General features: G+C 31.7%; 1 protein-coding gene across 2 annotated transcripts in view; it reads left to right on the top strand.

The window, feature by feature from the left end:
* LOC127705185 (zinc finger protein 37-like) overlaps nt 1-1,936 on the top strand; it is a 106,691-nt gene extending 104,755 nt beyond the window's left edge. The window contains exons 5-6 of one of the 2 annotated variants that reach the window (XM_052209489.1): nt 150-189; nt 1,706-1,936. In XM_052209489.1, coding sequence (XP_052065449.1) covers nt 150-189; nt 1,706-1,934 — 269 coding nt within the window. In that variant the 3' untranslated portion in view covers nt 1,935-1,936. Of the gene's footprint in view, nt 1-149; nt 190-1,665 lie in introns of both variants that reach the window. The other variant, XM_052209490.1, reaches the window with a different exon arrangement.
* The last annotated feature ends 18,705 nt before the right edge of the window (nt 1,937-20,641 follow it).

The raw sequence follows: 20,641 nt of genomic DNA on the forward strand, positions 1-20,641 counted from the left end.
CGATCATATTCTTATTAGATATGCTACTAATGTTAGGGAATCTGAACGTTTGGTTGCAGAATGATTTGAAAAGTGGAGCACAAATTATCCAGACAGTTCGGGCATTCCTTAATATGATGATGAGTAACTCGATTTTATTTCCCTTTCAGGATTCGACATCTCTAGCTTTGCATATTGGAACGTCAGTAGGTGAATGGATTCGGATATTCCGGGTCATAGAATTGTTCAAAATGAGGGACACAAACAACGAAAATGCAAACAATGTCAGAAATATCGCAGAAAGAATAAGTCAGGATGGCAGGTCGCATCTAGATTTCGATGTGAGAGTTGTGATGTGTCTTTGTGTAGGGACGATACTTCACGTGAAGTCATTTGTCAGCAACCCAAAACCAAAGAAGAAATCGAAATCAAAAATTCAAAGAAACAACGACAGAATGAAAAAGTTAATAGAGAAGAAACAAATGTCTCAATTTCCGTTTCAAGGACTCGAGGACAAGGAACTCTCTACTTTTACATGCTCCATACAGGACGAATCCGCGAAACAGCACCTAAACAAGTTGAAAGCGTCTCATCGAAACTCACTGAAAGAAATCGCTGTACTCAAATGTGAAAATTCGAAATTGGATACCGTAATGAAAGATAATGTGATGTTAAGGAACAATTTTGACAAATTAAATTTGGAACGTTTACAACATATTCGGCTAATTCAAACGATCGAGCGGGAGTTAGCTGAGCATACAAGTAGAACTGAAAATTTTGAAAAGGAAATAGTGCGTATGAAAGAGAAAAACCTTAATTTAACTAACACTAGATATCGTTTAGCCATGGATTTGAAAAATGCTGAGATGCAAGACTGTCATTTTATCAAAACACTTAAAGACGAAATTCAGAAAATCAAGGTACTAAATTCCGACAATTTACGTGAACATCAAAATTTGCTTCATGAACTTTCAATCGCCGAGAATCAAATTGAAAGTTTGCGTACAAACTATTCCCACAATTCGCATCAACGCCAACAACAAGGAGGATCCCACGAAGATAACCGAATTAAATTGTCTCAATTCAGCAAACTCGGAGACCGAGTTTAGATGGAGTAGTGGCGAATATAAACCGGAAGATTGGGACAAATGTGAATTAGAAATAAAGCAAATTCAGACAATATATTTTAAGTGCTAAAGTGACAATTTGTTAATCCGTTTATCTCACCTTTTACATTTCTCTGTGTTTAATTAATTCTATTGTTAAATATATATTTGTCGTAATATATACTGTTTTTTATATATGCTTTTGTATGATATTTTTGAAGTCAGTTTTGTTCTTAGGTCTGGTACTGTCCGGACCTTGCTAATAAAGTTTAAAGTATTGGTATTCCGTCTTTGAATTACTATAGCCGGAAAACCCCCGGTTATAAATGCAAGCGGGGGTATCATCTGTGTCCCATGGACACATTCCCCATTTATTTTGGTAAAATTTATTTGAATGCAAAGTGGGGATGAAATACTTGTTAAAAGACGATTCGATCATATATTATTATATATGCTACTAATGTTAGGGAATTTGAACGTTTGGTTGCAGAATGATTTGAAAAGTGGAGAACAAATTATCCAAACAGTTCGGGCATGCCTTAATATGATGATGAGTAACTCGATTTTATTTCCATTTCAGGATTCGACATCTCTAGCTTTGCATATTGGAATGTCAGTAGGTTAATGAATTATGGTATTCCGGGTCATAGAATTATTCCAAATGAGGGACACAAACAACGAAAATGCAAACAATGTCAGAAATATCGTAGAAAGAATAAGTTAGGATGGCAGGTCGCATCTAGATTTCGATGTGAGAGTTGTGATGTGTCTTTGCGTAGGGACGATACTTCAGAAAGAGATTGTTTTAAGCAATATCACGAGGAATTGCTAGGTTATACCGGTCCTTGAACGTTGTGGGACTTTTTAACATTGACATTGCCATTCTGACAATCGACTGAAATGAATCCATTGTTTTCAGATTACACCGTTTAAAGAAAATAAAAATAATTGTATTTCAGTGTGTTTATTGTTTTTTTTTTATATATTGTATGACAGTACGGTTTGAAGTTTAAAAGATGATAATTTGTATGGAAAAAAGTTAAAAAGGGAAACAGTGTAGATAATTATTATTCATCTGACTGGAAAGTGACTTTTCTTTGTTTGCTCTTCATAGGTTGAGGACGTGAAATAAAAGTTATCATGATTCTTTGAATGTCTCCTTAGGCAATAGTTGTATTTGAAGCTCTTGCATGATGAAAGAAATGGCGGGCTATCTGATTCAAATCTATAACAGAATATTTGAAAAATCTCTTAAAATACAACTTCCATGAGTGGCCAATTATTTCTTATGGTAGGCATATTGATTATTCTGCTGTAAAGTGTTCATGTTCTTATCAAATATACTCGTTGTATACTCTGTCTTTTTCTCACAGTTACTAATACTTTTCTCCTTTTATGTGTTGCATGCTGTTGATGTGTGATTTATTCAAATAGTTTTGGCTAGTTTAATTTTCTGTCTTTAATTGTTTGTCTCTCTTTTTCCCTTTCAGGAACTCACATTAAGATATCTCCACGGAATGAAGATGCAAGTATCATACTATACCGACTACTACAAAGATATGTACCGAGGAATGGTCCTCACAAATAAATCATTCGAAGTTCCTGGACACCCGTGCGTGTCAAATGAAGGACATAAACAAAAGAAATGCATGTATTGTCGTTTTTATAACAACAAGACCAGGTCAGGGTTGCCTATTTTTACCCGACACAAGTGTGGAACATGTGAAGTTCCGTTATGTAAACTTGAAACGTCTGAAAGGATGTGCTTGAAAGCTTATCATGACACACTTATTAAAACTCAAGGAAGAAAGTTAGATGACGAAGGCAATGAATGACATATTTCATTTGCAACTTTTACTGTGGACAAATCTAGTCAATTTCTAGTTAATCCTTTTTTAGCTGATTACAAGTTTGGTTGTGGGTTTACATGCTTGTGTAAATAAATAACGGACTTTTAGTCTATTATCGGTTGTATGCGATTTTTTAATATTTATCTGTTGTCAAACTTGCTTGAAATTCATCATGGACATGCAGATAATAAAAAAACAATACAATTCTCAATGCAAAATAATATTTCCCGTAAAGTTCGATATTGGTGATGTCACATTTTGCATTTCATTTTTTACGTGAAATTGTGAACAAAATTTCATTTTTTTCATGAACTAAAATCATATAGAGAAATTAAGTCTTTGTCCTATAACCAAAATATCAATTGAAGTGAATCTGACCATGTTAATGGCCCATTGATAAAAATACAATACCCGAACTCTAGGAATTAGGACTATACTGCATTCACCTTGTCCGTCTGTCCGTCAAACAAAATTTTCCTTCACACATTCACTCAGGTATTGCTGAACAGATGACTTATTATTTGACCAGCAGCTTGGCAGTGATGAGTTGTGACGTGTAAGGTCATTTCAGATTTATTGAATACCCTTTTCCTGGTTGCCGATATTTTGAATTTTTTCAATATGTAGAATGCACTTGAAGTTCTCGCATCGTTGTCAATATAATGGAATTTGATGCGACTGTCATACAAGTGAGAGGTTTAGCTAGCTATAAAACCAGGTTCAATCCACCATTTTCTACATAAGAAAATGTCTGTACTAAGTCAGGAATATGACAGTTGTTATCCATTCGTTTGATGTGTTTGAGCTTTTGCTTTTGCCGTTTGATTAGGGACTTTCCTTTTTGAATTTTCCTCGGAGTTCAGTATTTTTGTGATTTTACTTTTTGAAAATTTTTACTGAACAGAACGACGTAATACTTTGTCAACCGCTTGATAGTGAAGATAGCTTGACGTGTAAGCGTTTTTCAAATATGTCATATTATGTAAAACAACTAGACCAAAGAGAAGTATTATCTAATGTTGAAGTCATCACTACAAATATTTCTGGAGAAGGCGCAGAGTAAGCATGTGCATAGGTCAGTTATTATTTGACTATTCAAACGATTGATGGGAAATTTCTTATTAGTATTTAGTGTACTAACTGCCACATGATGGTGTTTCGTATCTTGATATCGTTATATTTCATTCTTAAGTATGTTATACTGCATCAGCTTTGCTCTTTTAGCCCGTCACAAATGTGACATGATCTTGAAAAAAAAAACCGAAAAACAAAAGATGAATTTTGTGATTTTATGTTAATATCTTTGAAATTCTATGTGCTAGTACTAATATTCAGTACAACAGTATACTACTTGTCAAAGACAAAACCACGATGTTTTCCATGAAATCGCTGAACTCATTGAACTGTACAGAAAATGTTTAATTTCATAACAACAACAGATCTAATGTTACATTATATGGTAATTTAAAAGTACTTACGTCAGTAAGTGTTTTATATCAACGTGTCAAAATTCATTGAAGTACATTTTAATAAGTGCAACACATATTGACGACAGTTTAGCTACTTTGACCTTTATTTACTCGCGATTGAATCAAAAGTTGGGCCTAGACCCATATCTCTTGATATAACAAATCTATTTTACTAACTTTCAGATTTAGTCTTCCTGTTAATTAGTATATTCGACTCTGTCTCCACGACTGAGATATTTAGCTGGTTCTTACGCGGAGGTCTTTGTGTAGATTGGAGATTTTAGAGTGTAAATATGTTGTTCATAACTATTTTCATTGATTAAATTAACCCGAGAAAAGGGTTAGGGAGATCAATGTTGTACAAATATACGGTCTAGGTTGACATGTAACCATCCATTACGTCAATAGATTAGCCGTTAACGTGTGATTCAGTAGACACTATAGTTTAGCTTTGTTTTGAATTCGTGAAATTTCAACCATGTTTAAGTAGCTCATACTAAAAGCCCCTTATTTTGCAGATGCATCCATCTTTCCTCAAACCTTATCAAGCATGAAGCTATCTGACGCTGGAAGTTGCCAAGGTATCCTCATTCCGCCCGAACACAGACTTGTTCCTTTGGGATTTGGAAAACAGAAAACATGCAAACATTGCAGAATAATGAAATCCCGTACTCGGACTGGCCTTAGGATTTTTACACGTTATAAATGTGATACTTGTGGCATCGCTCTCTGTAATCCATATACTTCAGAACGGCGTTGTTTCTTTGTATATCACATGGTAAATGGTGCACCAAAACCGAAAACAAGTGACACATAGGCCGTCAATTTGGACTATAGTCCCCAACTGTATATAATAAACCTATTAATTTATGAACAAATGTGTTCATGTCGTTTTGAAAGTTCCATTCCTGGAAACATGGATGTATTATAACAATAAACAGTATTCTAATTCGTAAACTCAAACGAACATAAAATATTTATCAAATAACCACAAACTCTCACATGGGAGACGTCACTTGCAGAGACAAGTGCACATTTATTATTCATATATGTTTAATGAAATCAATTATTTTTTGTGTAAATACACCGAACATTCTCAGCTGGTACTGGTTACCACATACTAGTGGTCAACCAATTTGAAAATAAATAATATAAATCTATTATATTATTTATTTGGAAAAGTGCTAGTCTTCACTTTGACTGCAATTGCTCGAATGACTTTAAAGTACCTAAATTCACTCGTGCATGAAACTTCAAACCCATTCAAACCGACCTTCCTATAAATAACAAAACACGTGTTAACTATAAAAAAACCAACACTCTTACATGTTCGAGTTTTGTACAACTTTGATAAATACATTGAGTTACCACTAATTTTATTTCTCAGCCAACATTTTGGTTCCGGAATTTTAAATCAAATACTAAGTCTATTTCGTTATGTCAGGGAAATGTTCTAATAAAATGCTTTAAATGATTCAAATATATTCAAATCTTTAATCAAATTCCTGTTGTTTTTTTTATATATTTTATCAGAATATGGGAAATAACTATTCTTCCCAACCGCTAGCTCTTTAATCAGAGTTTTGGAAAGCTAAAAATGAAAGTTTTTTTTTTATTCTAAATATTTTTCCTTTTTTTTTATATGGTTTTGATATTGTTTACTTTTTTAGTTATTTGAAGTGATTGATATTTTCATAATAACATTTAAGGTACAAATCTTACTGCACCAAATAACACCAACTTATTTAGATTTTTTGTTTGTTTCTCTTTTCAAATTTATGTCAGTTTCAATCTGATAAGTGTACTTCGGGGCAGTTGTAACTCAATTATAGAAACTCTTTGTTTGTAAATAGACCCACATAGTAGGATAATCCCTTACTAAGAACATGATTTACATTCATTCTCCACAATTAAGAGACACCAAATCCTACAATTTCATTGGTCTAGCACTGGTGTACTTGTTCATTAAACACGGTAAATCTGATCTTGTCTTCAATTTGTACATCAGAGATCGAGTTATGTTTTCTGAGTAGGTTTGTTTTCAAATGCTGTATGCAATAGGTCAACTATAAATTAATAATAAAACGCATAAAATATGTTGTGTTCTAAATGAAATTATTTTTTGTTTTAGTGACCAGTAGACATATCCAGTCAACAAGGTCAAGACAAAAAAAGGATGGGATATCACCAGTGCTTACAAGTGTAGCCAATGTACTGTTTCAATGTGTTCCACATATCGAAATTGTTTAGAAGTTTTTCGTACGATATTCAAAGATAAACTTATTGACAGTGAATGGATCGCGCAATTTCACCGAATGTAGCCTTCAAATTGTATTTTTTTCTTTTTTCTTTTAGATTTATACTTCAATTTTATAAAAGAATATAATTTTATGCTATCACTTAAATTTTTGTTCTTAAGTATTTGAATATAAATTAAAATGGTATAAGGGAAATCTGTTTCTGGTAGTTTCATTTAATTTAAAGAAATACATTTAGTTATATAGAGTTATTTGTATTGTCAAAAGCGTAAAGCACACTTTGACGAAAACTAGACGACAGAGGATATACACTAGCAACTAAATAATCCAAAACCTTCAATAACTCTTTGGACAAGCGATATCTCACAGCCTTCAAGTGGGAATAAGTATGTTTAAGTAACTCTCTGTCTATTTTGATGTTTATTTTTACTCATAATAAACGTTTTTTCCCCCAGCTCTGTATATACTAATACATCTAAAACAGGTATCTGACCCAAGGCCCCGTGTTGAAGACAGTACTTTGACCTATAATGGTTTACTTTTACAAATTGTGACTTGGATGGAGAGTTGTCCCATTGGCACTCATACTACATCTCCTTATACATATAAACCCCGCATAACCATGGCTGAATTACTTCCTTTACAATTTATCCTAATTAGATAAGTTAATGTGATATAAGACTAACAATCTTATACTATATAAATATTAACAATATATTCCTTTTTTGGACTTGCCAATGATTCCATCTCTACCTTTCCGGAGCACACCGAAGCATTCATAGATAGAAGTCATAAACGGTATCAACATTTCTCACATATTTCTAACAAAACGATAATGTAAATGATGGGACGTCGGTATAAATGCATCTAGTCTAATGTTTCCATCTATTTTGGTATATATAACAACAAGAAATGCTATGAGTTGTACCATTTACATGCTGTTGGTCTGTTTAGACCACACTCAAACAATTGATTGGTTCAAATCGGATTGTTTTTACTGCAAAGTTCATTACGTCGCTGTATAAAATAAACTTTGAAGTACTACGATAGATCTCTTTGTTGCAATATGATCTAGTATTATTTTTTTCATTGAAATTATGATATTGTCGTCTTTAATTTCGATAGCTCTCTTCGGGCACACATTATAGACAAGAATAGAATTCATTACAAAATTCTCTGTTTTGGTGATGATGACTTGTTTTTCGATTTTACTTTACTGAACATTCTTGCTATTTACAATTATCTCTATCTATAATGACTTTGGCCCAGTAGTTTCAGATATTAAGTTTAAAAAATTAAAAAGTGGTCACTTATTTAAAGAAATAAACGATATTTTGATTAAATCGATGTCCCGTTTCATCTGTTCATAATGCATGGCTGTGATTTCGTAATGCACGGGTGTGATTTCGTAATGCACGGGTGTGATTTCGTAATGCACGGGTGTGATTTCGTAATGTATTACTGAGATTTCGTAATGGCTGGCTGTAGCAATTTCTCCGTTCATAATGACCAGTTGTCGAAATTTTCCATTTATAAAGCATAGACATTTCTATACATATTGTAGTATTTAGTAAGACGGTTGATAAATTATAATAATACATTGGAAGTTTTACTGAATCTTTAAGAAATATACGAAATTTAATTGTAAATACGCTTCCAAATGAAATTCTATGAATATGTTTCAGGGACCGGTACTTTTATGATTATAACTTATAATTTTGATATATAAAACAATATAGAGTGTGTTATTTTTTCAGGGGGGGGATTTATCAATTTACCGTTATTTACACACCAGACCGTACTGGTTACCGGAACTTTGGATACACCAAACCAGGTATCTTATATCTGAGAAACAGGCAATATATGCCCTTAATTTTAGAATATATTCATACATAGATATAAGAAGATGTGGTATGAGTGCCAATGAGACAACTCTCCATCCAAGTCAAAATTTATAAAAGTAAACCATTATAGGTCAAAGTACATGTTTGTTTTATTCCAAATTATCAGTCAGAGGTGTTCTACAGGGTTCAAGTGGATTCGACCTTTCATTTGATACCTATTTTACCAATATATATGCTACATAGTTTGATATTTACGCCTATGCGTAGGAACTAGAGATGTCAACTTGATGAATATTTACTAATCGATTACTCGTTGGATTTACCGAGCGATACTCGAGAACTCGCTCGGTAAAACTTTTACAAAATGGAAACACAAAATTATGCACATTTTATGTATTGTGGGTCGTTGTATTATGATCGTAAAACCCTCAACATTATAGTGATTATTACCTAGGACTAGATAATAGTCCAAGGAAATTTATACCATAAATAATAGCTCATTTACTACATATACTAATTATGTGAACTGGTAATAATCTAATCAAGTAATTAATTTATATATATAGAAACATTATTACTCAAACAACAGTATTTGTGAACCTTAAAAAACACATTGAATGATCAACAAAGGGGTGATGATTAGAACTTACTCAGTGTCTTACTGATGCCATTTATCATTTTCTGAGGGTCGATACAGGCTGCAACGAATTTGTTCTTATTTAAAAATATAATCTTGTCAACTTTTTCTGGGACGTAGCGATTTCTCAAATTTGTTAGGTAACATTACATTTGATCTGGCAGGTAACAAAATAAAATGTGAAAAGAGGTCAAACTATTAGGCATCACCATTGACTTTGAACTAAATTTCAACACACATATATCAAACATCTGCAAAAAAGCATCCAGACAACTAAATGTATTAAAAAGACTTGGCAAATACTTGAATAAACTTGGAAAATTAACAATATATCACTCTTTCATTATGTCAAACTTTAATTTCTGCTCATTGTCCTGGCATTTCTGCAGCAAGGCAAACACTGCAAAAATTGAAAAAGTACAAGTAAGAGCACTCCGCTTCATTTACCAGGATTACAATAGCACAAACGAAGACTTACTGTTAAAATAAAAAATGCCATCACTCAAAGTAAGACGCCTAAGAACCATGGCAATAGAGGTATTTCGAACAGTCAATAATGAAAATCCAGTATACCTCCATGATCTAATAAACATTGAAGAAACAAAATATTCTTTCAGATATCAAAACTTAGCGGAAATACCTGCTGTAAGAACTACAAGGTATGGCTTAAAGTCCTTCAGATATTCTGCTGCCAAACTATGGAATGAGTTGCCAAATCAATTTAGAACTGAAACATCTTTTACCCAATTCAAGAGTCTAATAACCTCATGGAATGGCAACTCATGCCATTGCAATGCATGTGCTTAGTATTTATTTTTATGTTTTATGTTACAGCTTTCAAACATAATAGTGCTGCTTTTTTGTGTTTATTTGCTTAGCTTTTTATAATTTGTGATTGCTGTGCTTTATTTTTTATGTTGTTTTTAGCTTAGTGCTCATGCATGTAAACAAATATACAGTATTTAAATTAGTTCAGCCTAAATGTGCATGAAATATATGTTCTATGTCTTTTATGTTTTAATATTAGTATTGTGTATGATTATTGTGTAAATGTATGTATTTGTCGGTTATAAAAGCTCAAAGAGCTTATGTTTATTTGTTATGTGCAATGCAGACTATAAATCAAGCTTTGAATTGAATTGAATTGAACTAACAGTCCTGCTGATGAAAATATATGCTATAACGGTAGAGAGGTGGGGGAGTGACTAAGATTAACTGTCATACAGAAATGTGATGTATATAATTCAGAATTTTCCTGTTTTCTATAAAGTTAAACTTAAGGTTAAATATAGGTAGAAAGCTTTTAAATTGTGATTGGTGATTATATAGGGGTTTTGAACTGGTGATCTGAAACCTAAACAACAAAGGTATGTCCATACAATGAATTCTGTTCGCAATATTACTCCATAAGCTCTTTGTGTACATCCTGGATGTTGGTTTTGCCGAGGGCACAGGTGAGATTGGAATATATTAGCGTTACAGCAATACAGGTACAACCACCTGATGTTTAATGAACACCTATAGTACGACCATACAATACCCTATATGCACCACCAATTAAATACCCTAACCAGTGTTGATAACTAATAGACAATCTGTATAGTTATAGATCTTATTTTGATTGCTTTTAAGAATATGCAGATATAAAAACACGAAGGATGTTCACTAATTCTCCCAGAAATCACGATAAAAGAATTGAAATTTGAATGTTAAATGATTAATAAGAAATACTAAACCTGTATTTCTATTCTGATACAATTATATTGTGCAAAGAGGGGGACATACTTAAGCCCCTACTGCTATCAGGAAGAGTTAAATATAAAGTAATTAAGATGTAGATGTTTTTTTCATTTTGTGTGTTAAACCGTAGAAATTTCTCAATATTAAAAATGGGTGATAAGCACCACTTTCAGTACTATTGTGTTATTTTGTGGCGGCGGGAGCCGGAATGCACGAAGAGTCCCAAGGATCTTCAGTAGGAAAATTGAAAATTCTAGTCAATCAAGATTGATGTCGATCGTACCTGCAATGTGCGGGTTTCGAAATCACAATCTCCGTATTGACAGGCTAGGTGTTCAGTAGTTCAGCTACTAACACAATATGCCACATAGACCCACTATCTACAAACTGTTAGTTTATAACTATATACACACATATATCAAACCTTGTTTAGTTTAACAGATATTCGATGTAAATTCCAATATATGGTTAACAAAATTGTTTCAAATGACAGTCGATGTCAATTTGTAAGTATTTATTTCAACTTTTGGGATCAAAAGCACAAGATATTCCTCATTGATTTTCATTTTGACTATAATCGAGCTGCATTAAAATCATAAATGCTGTAAAGTCTGATATACGTTAAAGGAAATGTAGTTTACGGATGTTGAACGTATAAATCGTTTAAAAAGATACAAATTATGGTACAATAGATCGTGTGACATACTGTGATATTGTCCGATAAAAGTCTATCATCTGGTACTGTCACCATTAACAGGTGGTCATTTATTGGGAGTCATAAATGATAGGATGTTGACCATTCATTGGGGTCATGAAGTATTTGCTAGTGGTACATTTAATTATGCTACCTGGTGAGATGCACAAATATTAAACTGCTGAGCAGTCAAGTATGAAAATGACATCATACATAAAAATTTATCCATTCTTACACTTAATATATCTTAAAATATTCTGTAGTAGAAATAAGAAAATGATTATCAACAATTATTAAAGAAACGTTAAAAGGAGAACAATTCCTATAAAAGAAGAACAGTTAAAACATATTTGAAAGTCATAAACACTGGCCGTTTATAATATGATTTTCAGTTGGTCAGGGTGTTGTTTCTTATTAGAATTGAAAAACAAAAACAAAAAACAAAAAAAAAACTGTTTCAAGAATATTGTTTTTCGGAGAGAAAAAAAATAATAATAATTTCGTGCGTCCGAACCACTCTCCTGATTAACCTTTACCAGAACGACTCAAACTCAAAAATTTGAAAAAAAAGTTGAACTATATGACCGGTTATAAACGGTTTGGTTTTTTTTCGCGTTGTTTTCCTATTTATATTTTTATCTTTTTAGAATAAGAAATTTACGCAAACGATTTTTTTGGGGGAATCTTGAATAAACGTGTAATCATAAACCTCTGGAGAATACATTATTTTGATACATAGAAATAAACGAGAATATGATCAATAACCAATATTTCATTTGAATCTTTAATCTCTGATCCTTACAAATAAAGACAACAGTAGTATACTGCTGTTCAGTAGACATAATTCGATTAAGCAAAAAACAAATCCAGAAAACAAACTATTTCTAAAAAAATGTGAACGTAATGTGACTATTCGAACATAAATGTTTATGACTTGTTAGTTTGTAACCTGTCATAAAGCAAGATAAGTCATCAAATAAAGAGTTATTACAAAGATAATAGCGTTATAAAAATTTTAAAAATAACATACAGGAAAATGATTAAATTAATCTTTTATTTTTGTGTTCTTTTTAGCTGTCAATAAGTCATTCCTAATTCCTAAAATGAATTAAATCGTTATTATAAAGATAAAAGCCTTAAAGATGCATATGTTTAAAATTTAACAAACAATAAATGTTTACAAACCTTTACTGAAATTTAAATGTTTGTCGTTTTATGTTCCTCTTCTCTTAAGAACTAATCAAAGTAATCACTAGATAGTGTACATACATACGTGGTATGATACTATAGCATTAACAATTACTCGACATTCACAAAAAGTATGACTTGTGTCTTAATTTTTCTTGACAATTTCTGATTTATATTAAATTTGTATGAAATTTACTCGACAAATTTTCGACATTCTGAATATGGTCTTAAAATTTCTTGACAAATTCTCGACATTTGAATACTGTCTTGAAATTTCTCGACAGGTTCTCGACATTCTTTTTTTCTTCTCAGTATGGCTTGACATATTCTGAACATTTTGAATTGTGTCTTAAATTTACTTGACGATTCTGAGTATTACAAATCATGATTAATATACATGATATATCTTTATCTTTATGTCTCTCTATAGAATATACTGTTATTTCAAATCATGACCAATACACATGATATAGCTTTATCTTTATTTCTCTCTATAGAAAATACTGTTATTTCAAATCGTGACAATACACATGATATATATTTATCTTTATTTCTCTTTATAAAATATACTGTTATTTCAAATTATGACCAATATATACATGATATATCTTTATCTTTATTTCTTTTTATAGAATATACTGTTATTTCAAGTTAAAAACAAAAGTTGGGCATGTAAATATTTTTATAATTAGAATTTGAGTATACAAATATTTTTTTAATACAAATACGGATATGAAATTTAAAATATTAACAAATACAAATGTGAGTATGTTGATATAAACCAATTTAAATGTGTTTTTGTAAATAATTACAAAATTTAATGTTGATTTATAAATCTTATAAATAATAGCTAAATGATTGAAACCAATCATACTGTATACATATTTCATTTTTCACGCATAATATTCAATGTTAATATGGTAAATAAGCAATTATTGTACCAAAATGTGGCTTTTTATAATTAGCAATGTATTATTGTATCCTTATGCTTCTAAGTTTAGTTTAGCGTAAGAGTATAAAACAGCAAAATAAAAAAGTGTTTAAACTGTCAGTAATGTGTCTATACACAATTCAGGCGAAATTTATACTGTTAAGATAATGTCAAGACATCTTTAAGACCGTCAAGAATGTGTCGAGATATATGCAGACTGCTTAAAGACTGTGAAGAATGTGTCTATTCAGACATTATTATGAATGTCAAGAATATGTCAAGACTGATCGAGACAAATTTAAGACAGTCAAGAATTTGTTGAGACTAATCAAGACACTTATCAGATCATAAAGAAAGTGTTGAGAAATTTTTAGACAATGTTAATACTGTCAAGACATATGTCAAGAAAAATCAAGAACTTTATTAGACAAATTCAGACTTTGTCAAGAATTTTTAAAAATATTTCAGACAAAGAAAGAATGTCGAGTAAAAATTCATGCAAATTTAGACAAAAATTGGTCTTTCCAGACTTTTCGATTTTTGTAGTGAAGATAAATAAATATATCAACTGAACAATATTTTACGGCAGTTGAATAAAACATAGAGTATTGTAAATATTTGTTAGGATTTCTATTGTGATGAATTTCTAATACAATATTTAGCTTTGATATTAGACGGGCACTATGAAATGAACTAAGGGCTCATTTGATCACCATAATACTTGCAATCAATGCTTACAGCAACAGATGAAATTTGTATTCTCGGTTTCTGTTTAAATTTTGACAAACATGCATGTAAGGTAAAACTATATTAATATTCAAGCATGTATCAATTATTGTAAACATTTGTAAACTTAGAGATTACATCATTGTACTTTAATTGTTTGATTTATTAATACATATAATAAAAAATAAGAACATGCTTCCTTGTAATGTTTTCCTACATACAAGATGTCACCTTAATTTCATACTTTAAAAAAATTGTAAAACTATTGACAAAAATGGTTTTGAATAATGTGTCTACGTGTTTTGTGAATCAATTTCAATGGAGAAAAAAAATGGACGTACAACTCGTTCATTATATCTGTGTCTGTAGTGGCGTTTTCGATTTCAATGAACGTAATCTATGTATTACTGGTAAATCATAACGTCAGCGATTTCGTAACCACAAATTACTTAAAACATTCACTAAATTCTTCCATAGATACAAAGCTTTGGTTTGTAAGTTAGGAAACACATCTTATTTTTACGGAGATGTTGTTTACCGAGCCCGGAAATTTAGATACAACTATTGTAAACTATTCGATCCTTTAAATGACCCAATTCTAAAAGATTACATATTCAACACTGCAATTCGGTCTTTGAATATTGTTTTTATTGGTATAAATATTGATTTAGTTATCAGTAAGTATAAACCAAACTAATATCATATATATACATATACATATGCACAATCACGTTTTTTTACAATCTGTCGATACCTGTATATTGTCATTGCACAAGGTTATATTTTTCTCTTACTGTTAATGACGTATGTACACTAAATCCATTTGGTGTTGGATGTGTACTGATTGATAATTTAGTCTCAGATACATGATTTTTTTACTAGTTGTTATTGGCTTTGAACTAGCTGTCATCAACTGCGAATACTCACACATCTAATGTCAGCTCAACACTGACCTTGAAAGACAACCTTCATTTATAAATACTCTAATCCTACCTATAGTTTGATGACACTTTTGTTCTCTTTTATCTTTTTTGGCCGTCTTCACAGCTATATATATTCGCGTTTTTTTTTCATGATAATTTCTTAGAAGAGAAGACTAAAATTTTATATATTCGCGAAAATTGTATTCGCGTAATGTTTATGAAAGTCGTGTCAATAAATCGCTTGAAAACATAATTTTATTTTCAGTGTATAGTGATGTGGTACGGCTGCGAAAAAAACGTTGTCAGATCTATAGACAAAGATATGAACGATTACAAGTCACCGTATGGCTTTAAAACAATGATCAAACTGCATCCAGTCTAGTAAACAGTTGAACAGAATGTGTATAATAATACACTTAAAACTATTTAAAAAAAGAACAACAATGGTTTGATTTGTAATACAACTATAACAGAAAACAATATATGATAGACAGCAACAAACGACTGTATTGTAGGTTATTGGTCTTTGAAAGCCACATTTTGTTCATTGTTGAAGGCCATACAGTGACCAATAGTTATTGATTTCTGTGTCATTTGATCTCGTGTAAAGCATTATCTCATTAGCAATCATAACACATCTTGTTTTTATTATACATACAGACAGATTGTGACAGGGTTTAATATGTTTTTGTGCGCTTTACACCTATAACCAGAACAGTAGTGTTAATAAACACATAAAACAAACTATACAAATCAGGTGGAAAAGACGTGATTAATCAATTATTCAATATTTAGTACAACACTGTTAATAAAAAGAAAAAAAGACAAGACGACAAATCTTGCCATTAAAGCGGGAGGTTTGGCTAGCCACAAAACCAGGTTTAACCCACCATTTTTTCTAAAATGTCCTATACCAAGTCAGGAAAATGGCTATTGTTATTTTATAGTTCGTTTCTGTGTGTGTTGCATTTTAGTGTTTCTGTTGTGTCTTTGTTCTTCTCTTATATTTAATGTGTTTCCCTCAGTTTTAGTTTGAAACCCGGATTTGTTTTTTCTCAATCGATTTATGAATCTCGAACAGCGGTATACTACTGTTGCCTTTATTTACAGGACTCGAAGTTACGGAAAGCTAGTTGAAAGTTAATTGCAATCAATAAATATTTTTTCCAGACTTAAATGTCCTTCAATACAGATCCAAATGATTTGATGTTATTACATTTTATTTTGTTCAGTCAACTTAGATAACATTTTAATCGTAATCAAAAGTTAATTTCATGAATATCCTTTTTTTGATATGTAAATGTGTTGGTATTCTATTGCTTCTTCCAACGAAACAGGTAGTTGCATAAATCTATAGGAATGGGAGAAATTGTTTGATAAGTTAAACTGATGTTTGGGATGCTTATTATTATTAAAAATATGTGAAATTTTTCGTGTTTGAAGAATAGTTTTTCATCATTATGATAATAAATACATAGTTGTTAATTTCTGTGTCATTTGGTCTCTTGTAGAGAGTTGTCACATTGGCAATCATACCATACATTATATTTTCATAGTATACAAAACAAGGTAAAAAGTACAAAGTACCTTCACTTTTTCTGTAGAAAAGATGTTGTTTAAATCGGCTTTTTCTCTAAAAAGAAGAAAATATGTTCGTGTTAACATCGGTATTATCGAATATCTTGAGATTACTGCTTACAACATATATTGTGATTAATTGTAAATATCCTATAATTCGCCTGTTGCGTTCTAATTTATGTTATAGATAATGCATACTTTTAGTTTTTTTCTAGACAAATATTAAAATATGCATTATGTGACTTATATACCGTAAACCATATTAGTTTCTACAAAGATTTGCAGGAAATTGTACCACATTTTATCAATGCCATTACAGTGGGAAACTCCTATCTATTACGATCAGACACTTCCAACAGCAAGTGATGCATTCATAGCAGGACCTTTTCTCTCTCTCTTTCGAGTCCGTCGATTCTCGTCATCTGGTGCTTGTTCTTCCACATTGGATGACTGTTGTTTATAGTCCCATTATATTGACAAAATTTGGTGAAAAACCCCAACAGATATATTTGGTTTAAGTAATAATAATTTGAACCCAGCGACAAAAACTGAGTTATCACACATCACATATGACTGATCACTTAACAAATCGAAACAAACTGCTCTATGGTCGGGTTGTTGTCTCTTTGACACATTCCCCATTTCCATTCTCAATTTTATTTTTTATACAAAGTAACCAGACAAAGACGCAAAAAAAAGTATACACACTTTCCCTTAGTAAAAAGTAATTGAAATTTAAATAAAAAAAACATCTTGCGACCGAATCGTGACTTTGGACTCATCTGCAATAGGAGCGCCTAGAACCAAAAACCAGATAGCTGAATGCACAAATATTGAGTCACGTCATGGAAGTCACACCAGAGCTCAAAAGACAAATCAAGGAACAAATGTAAAATCAAGGAACAGATGCATAATTACAGTATGTAGAATCTATAACTAAAGAAACTCTTATATTATTTGCGATGTAGACTCTGAATATTTATCTATTATGTCTTGGTACCATCCGTTGAACGTTTTGAGAAAAAGGACAAGATATTTTATGATAAAAGCCTGGCTCATTAATTTTACTCTCAGACACCAATGACGTTTTACAAAGTCTAAGTAGTAGCTGAATATCGTATGAGTTGAGAAATGTATACTTCATACGCGGGTAAGTTTGGTATATTGCTGCTAGGACAATATATAATTTCAAAATTGAATTTTGTACTTTGATGATCGCTGAAGTCAAATTAGGGTTTTATGTATAGAAACGATGCGGTGGAATCTGTTTCTGTAGTTTCTTTATATTCCAGATAAGGAGAATATATTAATGCGAATTAATCAGAAAATTCTGGATTGCTTAGAATATCATCAGTTCACATGTACTATGAAAATAAAGGATCTCCGACACATATGAAAGAAAGAAAAAGTCGGCCAATAGAGTAACATAGTTGCCATATAGATATGCAGACAACCTGCTGGAATGTCCTACCTCCAAATTCAACAGATATGTTATCAATGAGGAACTCGGCATACTGATCACTTGTACTTGATGTAGCGTGTTTTTTTCGGGTTCATTTTTAACAAAATAAAAAAAGATGTATTCATAACGATAAATGTATAGTGTTTGATATCATTGTTATTGAAGAAAGCATTTTTTATTATTTCTATAAGACGGGTTTACATTTTTTTTGGAAAAAAACAAAGGTGTTAATAGAATTTATTTAAGAGAATAACTAATATTTAAATTTTCCAGATGTTTTTAAGAGTTCTTAAAGGAACATTAGCTGTTAAATTCAGGATCGCCGATTTGAGTTACATTTTCATATTTGATTCATAACATAAAACACGTATATCCAAATTACAAGAAGTACAAAAGAAACGATAAACAATGAATAGACTCATTAAAGTGCATCAGTTTTTCGTGCATATTTTAGACAAGACGCCATTTAATTAACTATCGACATTTCCTCCGAAGACCCCAGAAGACTGCCGATTGTCATTCGACCCGAAATAGACATAACTAAAAATATAAATCAACAAAGAAGCACACGGAGTTGTGTACTTACTTACTTTATCCAGGTCTGTTTAATTTGAGTTCGTAGACTTAAAAAATGTTAAACATTGTTTTACTTGGATATAAATGATATCACTACGCGAGTTAACAATATTGAAGTATTTCTGTCTAGAACAACTACATATTTACTGTAAAGAAAGGAAAAATATTACTCAGCTCCTTTGCATCTGAATAAGGACTTAGGTCGAACATCTACACAGTTTTTCCTTATGTAGATACGACGTTGTAAAAAATACCTAGTTGCTTTAAATTCAACAGACATCAATTAAGACCATTGAACCTGAGACGAAGAGTCATTGTATTTATCTTGTTCAAAATGTGGACATAAAAACATTTGACGATAGGAACCGTAACAAAACAGGGTTGTAAGTTTTTAAAATAGTAAGAATATTTTGGAAAGAAAAAAAAAGAACAAAAATAAATGAGTAAACCAAGTTACAGCTCCCAACCGCCTAAAAGCTTTAATCATTGGGTTAAACAAATACTGACTCAATTAGATAAGTTATACATGTCCTATTAACGGTTCCACGGTACTTAAATTGTGAATGGTTAGATTAATTACTGTCCATGTATTCTTTTAATTTCTCCTATTGTATCACTGATTGATAATTAGTCCGATTTGTACTCGGACTCATAATATTGAAACGCTGCCTCCCTGGTGCTAGAGTCGGTCACCAGAGAACACAGGGTCACAAAGAAAAAGAGAGTAAAAGGTTTTATAAAGTGTAAGGTTCGACGTCCACTGTTTACCGTCGGACCAAAACACGTTACAGAAAGGGAAATCGTATATTTGTAGTTATATATATATTCTCAGTTGGTAAATACAATATCTGAATAAAATAAAGTTTCATATTTTATTAATATCAAAAATAATCCACGACGGAGAGAATGGGTCTTGCAGGCTCTGTCACTGGTCTGTTCGGGTCCCCAGTAATGGTTGGTCTTACAGTATACAAACAAACTTTTGATAATAACCAGCTAATAATATATAATTCAACAGTTAAGTTACCCAGTGGTCCCTTATTTGGACTCTTTCAATAATCCCAATTTAAGGATATTATCACCATTTCACAGTATTCAACATCGACTTATCATCATAAAACATCTAAAACAAATATAAAATACAGAAAGCAACAATTTTACTCCCGTCACTAACAACCTTACTTATGACTGTCAATAACCACCTTAGCACCGTCCTCCACAACTTTATTTATTACTATTACTAACAACATTAGCACCCTCACCGGCAATATTATTTAGTCTGGTCATTCAGAAAATAATTTCTATCGCTAACAAACTTAATCACTGTCAATGACAATATTAATTATCACCAACCCCAACAACCTTAGCACCGTAACCCACAACTTTAGCACCGTCACCGGCAACCTTATTTAGCACCGTCACCCACAACCTTAGCACCGTCACCGACAACCTTAGCACCGTCACCGGCAAAAAATGCAACCTGATTTAGCACTGGCACTGACAACCTTAAATAAAACAAAGTTAACTTTCAACGCTTGTCTGTATTTCTCAGACATATTCCAGCTTCTATTAAAGTTTGTCATTTCCCATTCTATGTCAACCCAACACTCTGTCGGTTCTGTTGTTGCTTTTGCTTTTATACTTCCGACTGACCAATGGCAGAGCTTGTTACATATTGTT

Source organism: Mytilus californianus, unplaced genomic scaffold, assembly GCF_021869535.1.
Source record: "Mytilus californianus isolate M0D057914Y unplaced genomic scaffold, xbMytCali1.0.p SCAF_6, whole genome shotgun sequence".
In the NCBI taxonomy this organism is placed as follows: domain Eukaryota; kingdom Metazoa; phylum Mollusca; class Bivalvia; order Mytilida; family Mytilidae; genus Mytilus; species Mytilus californianus.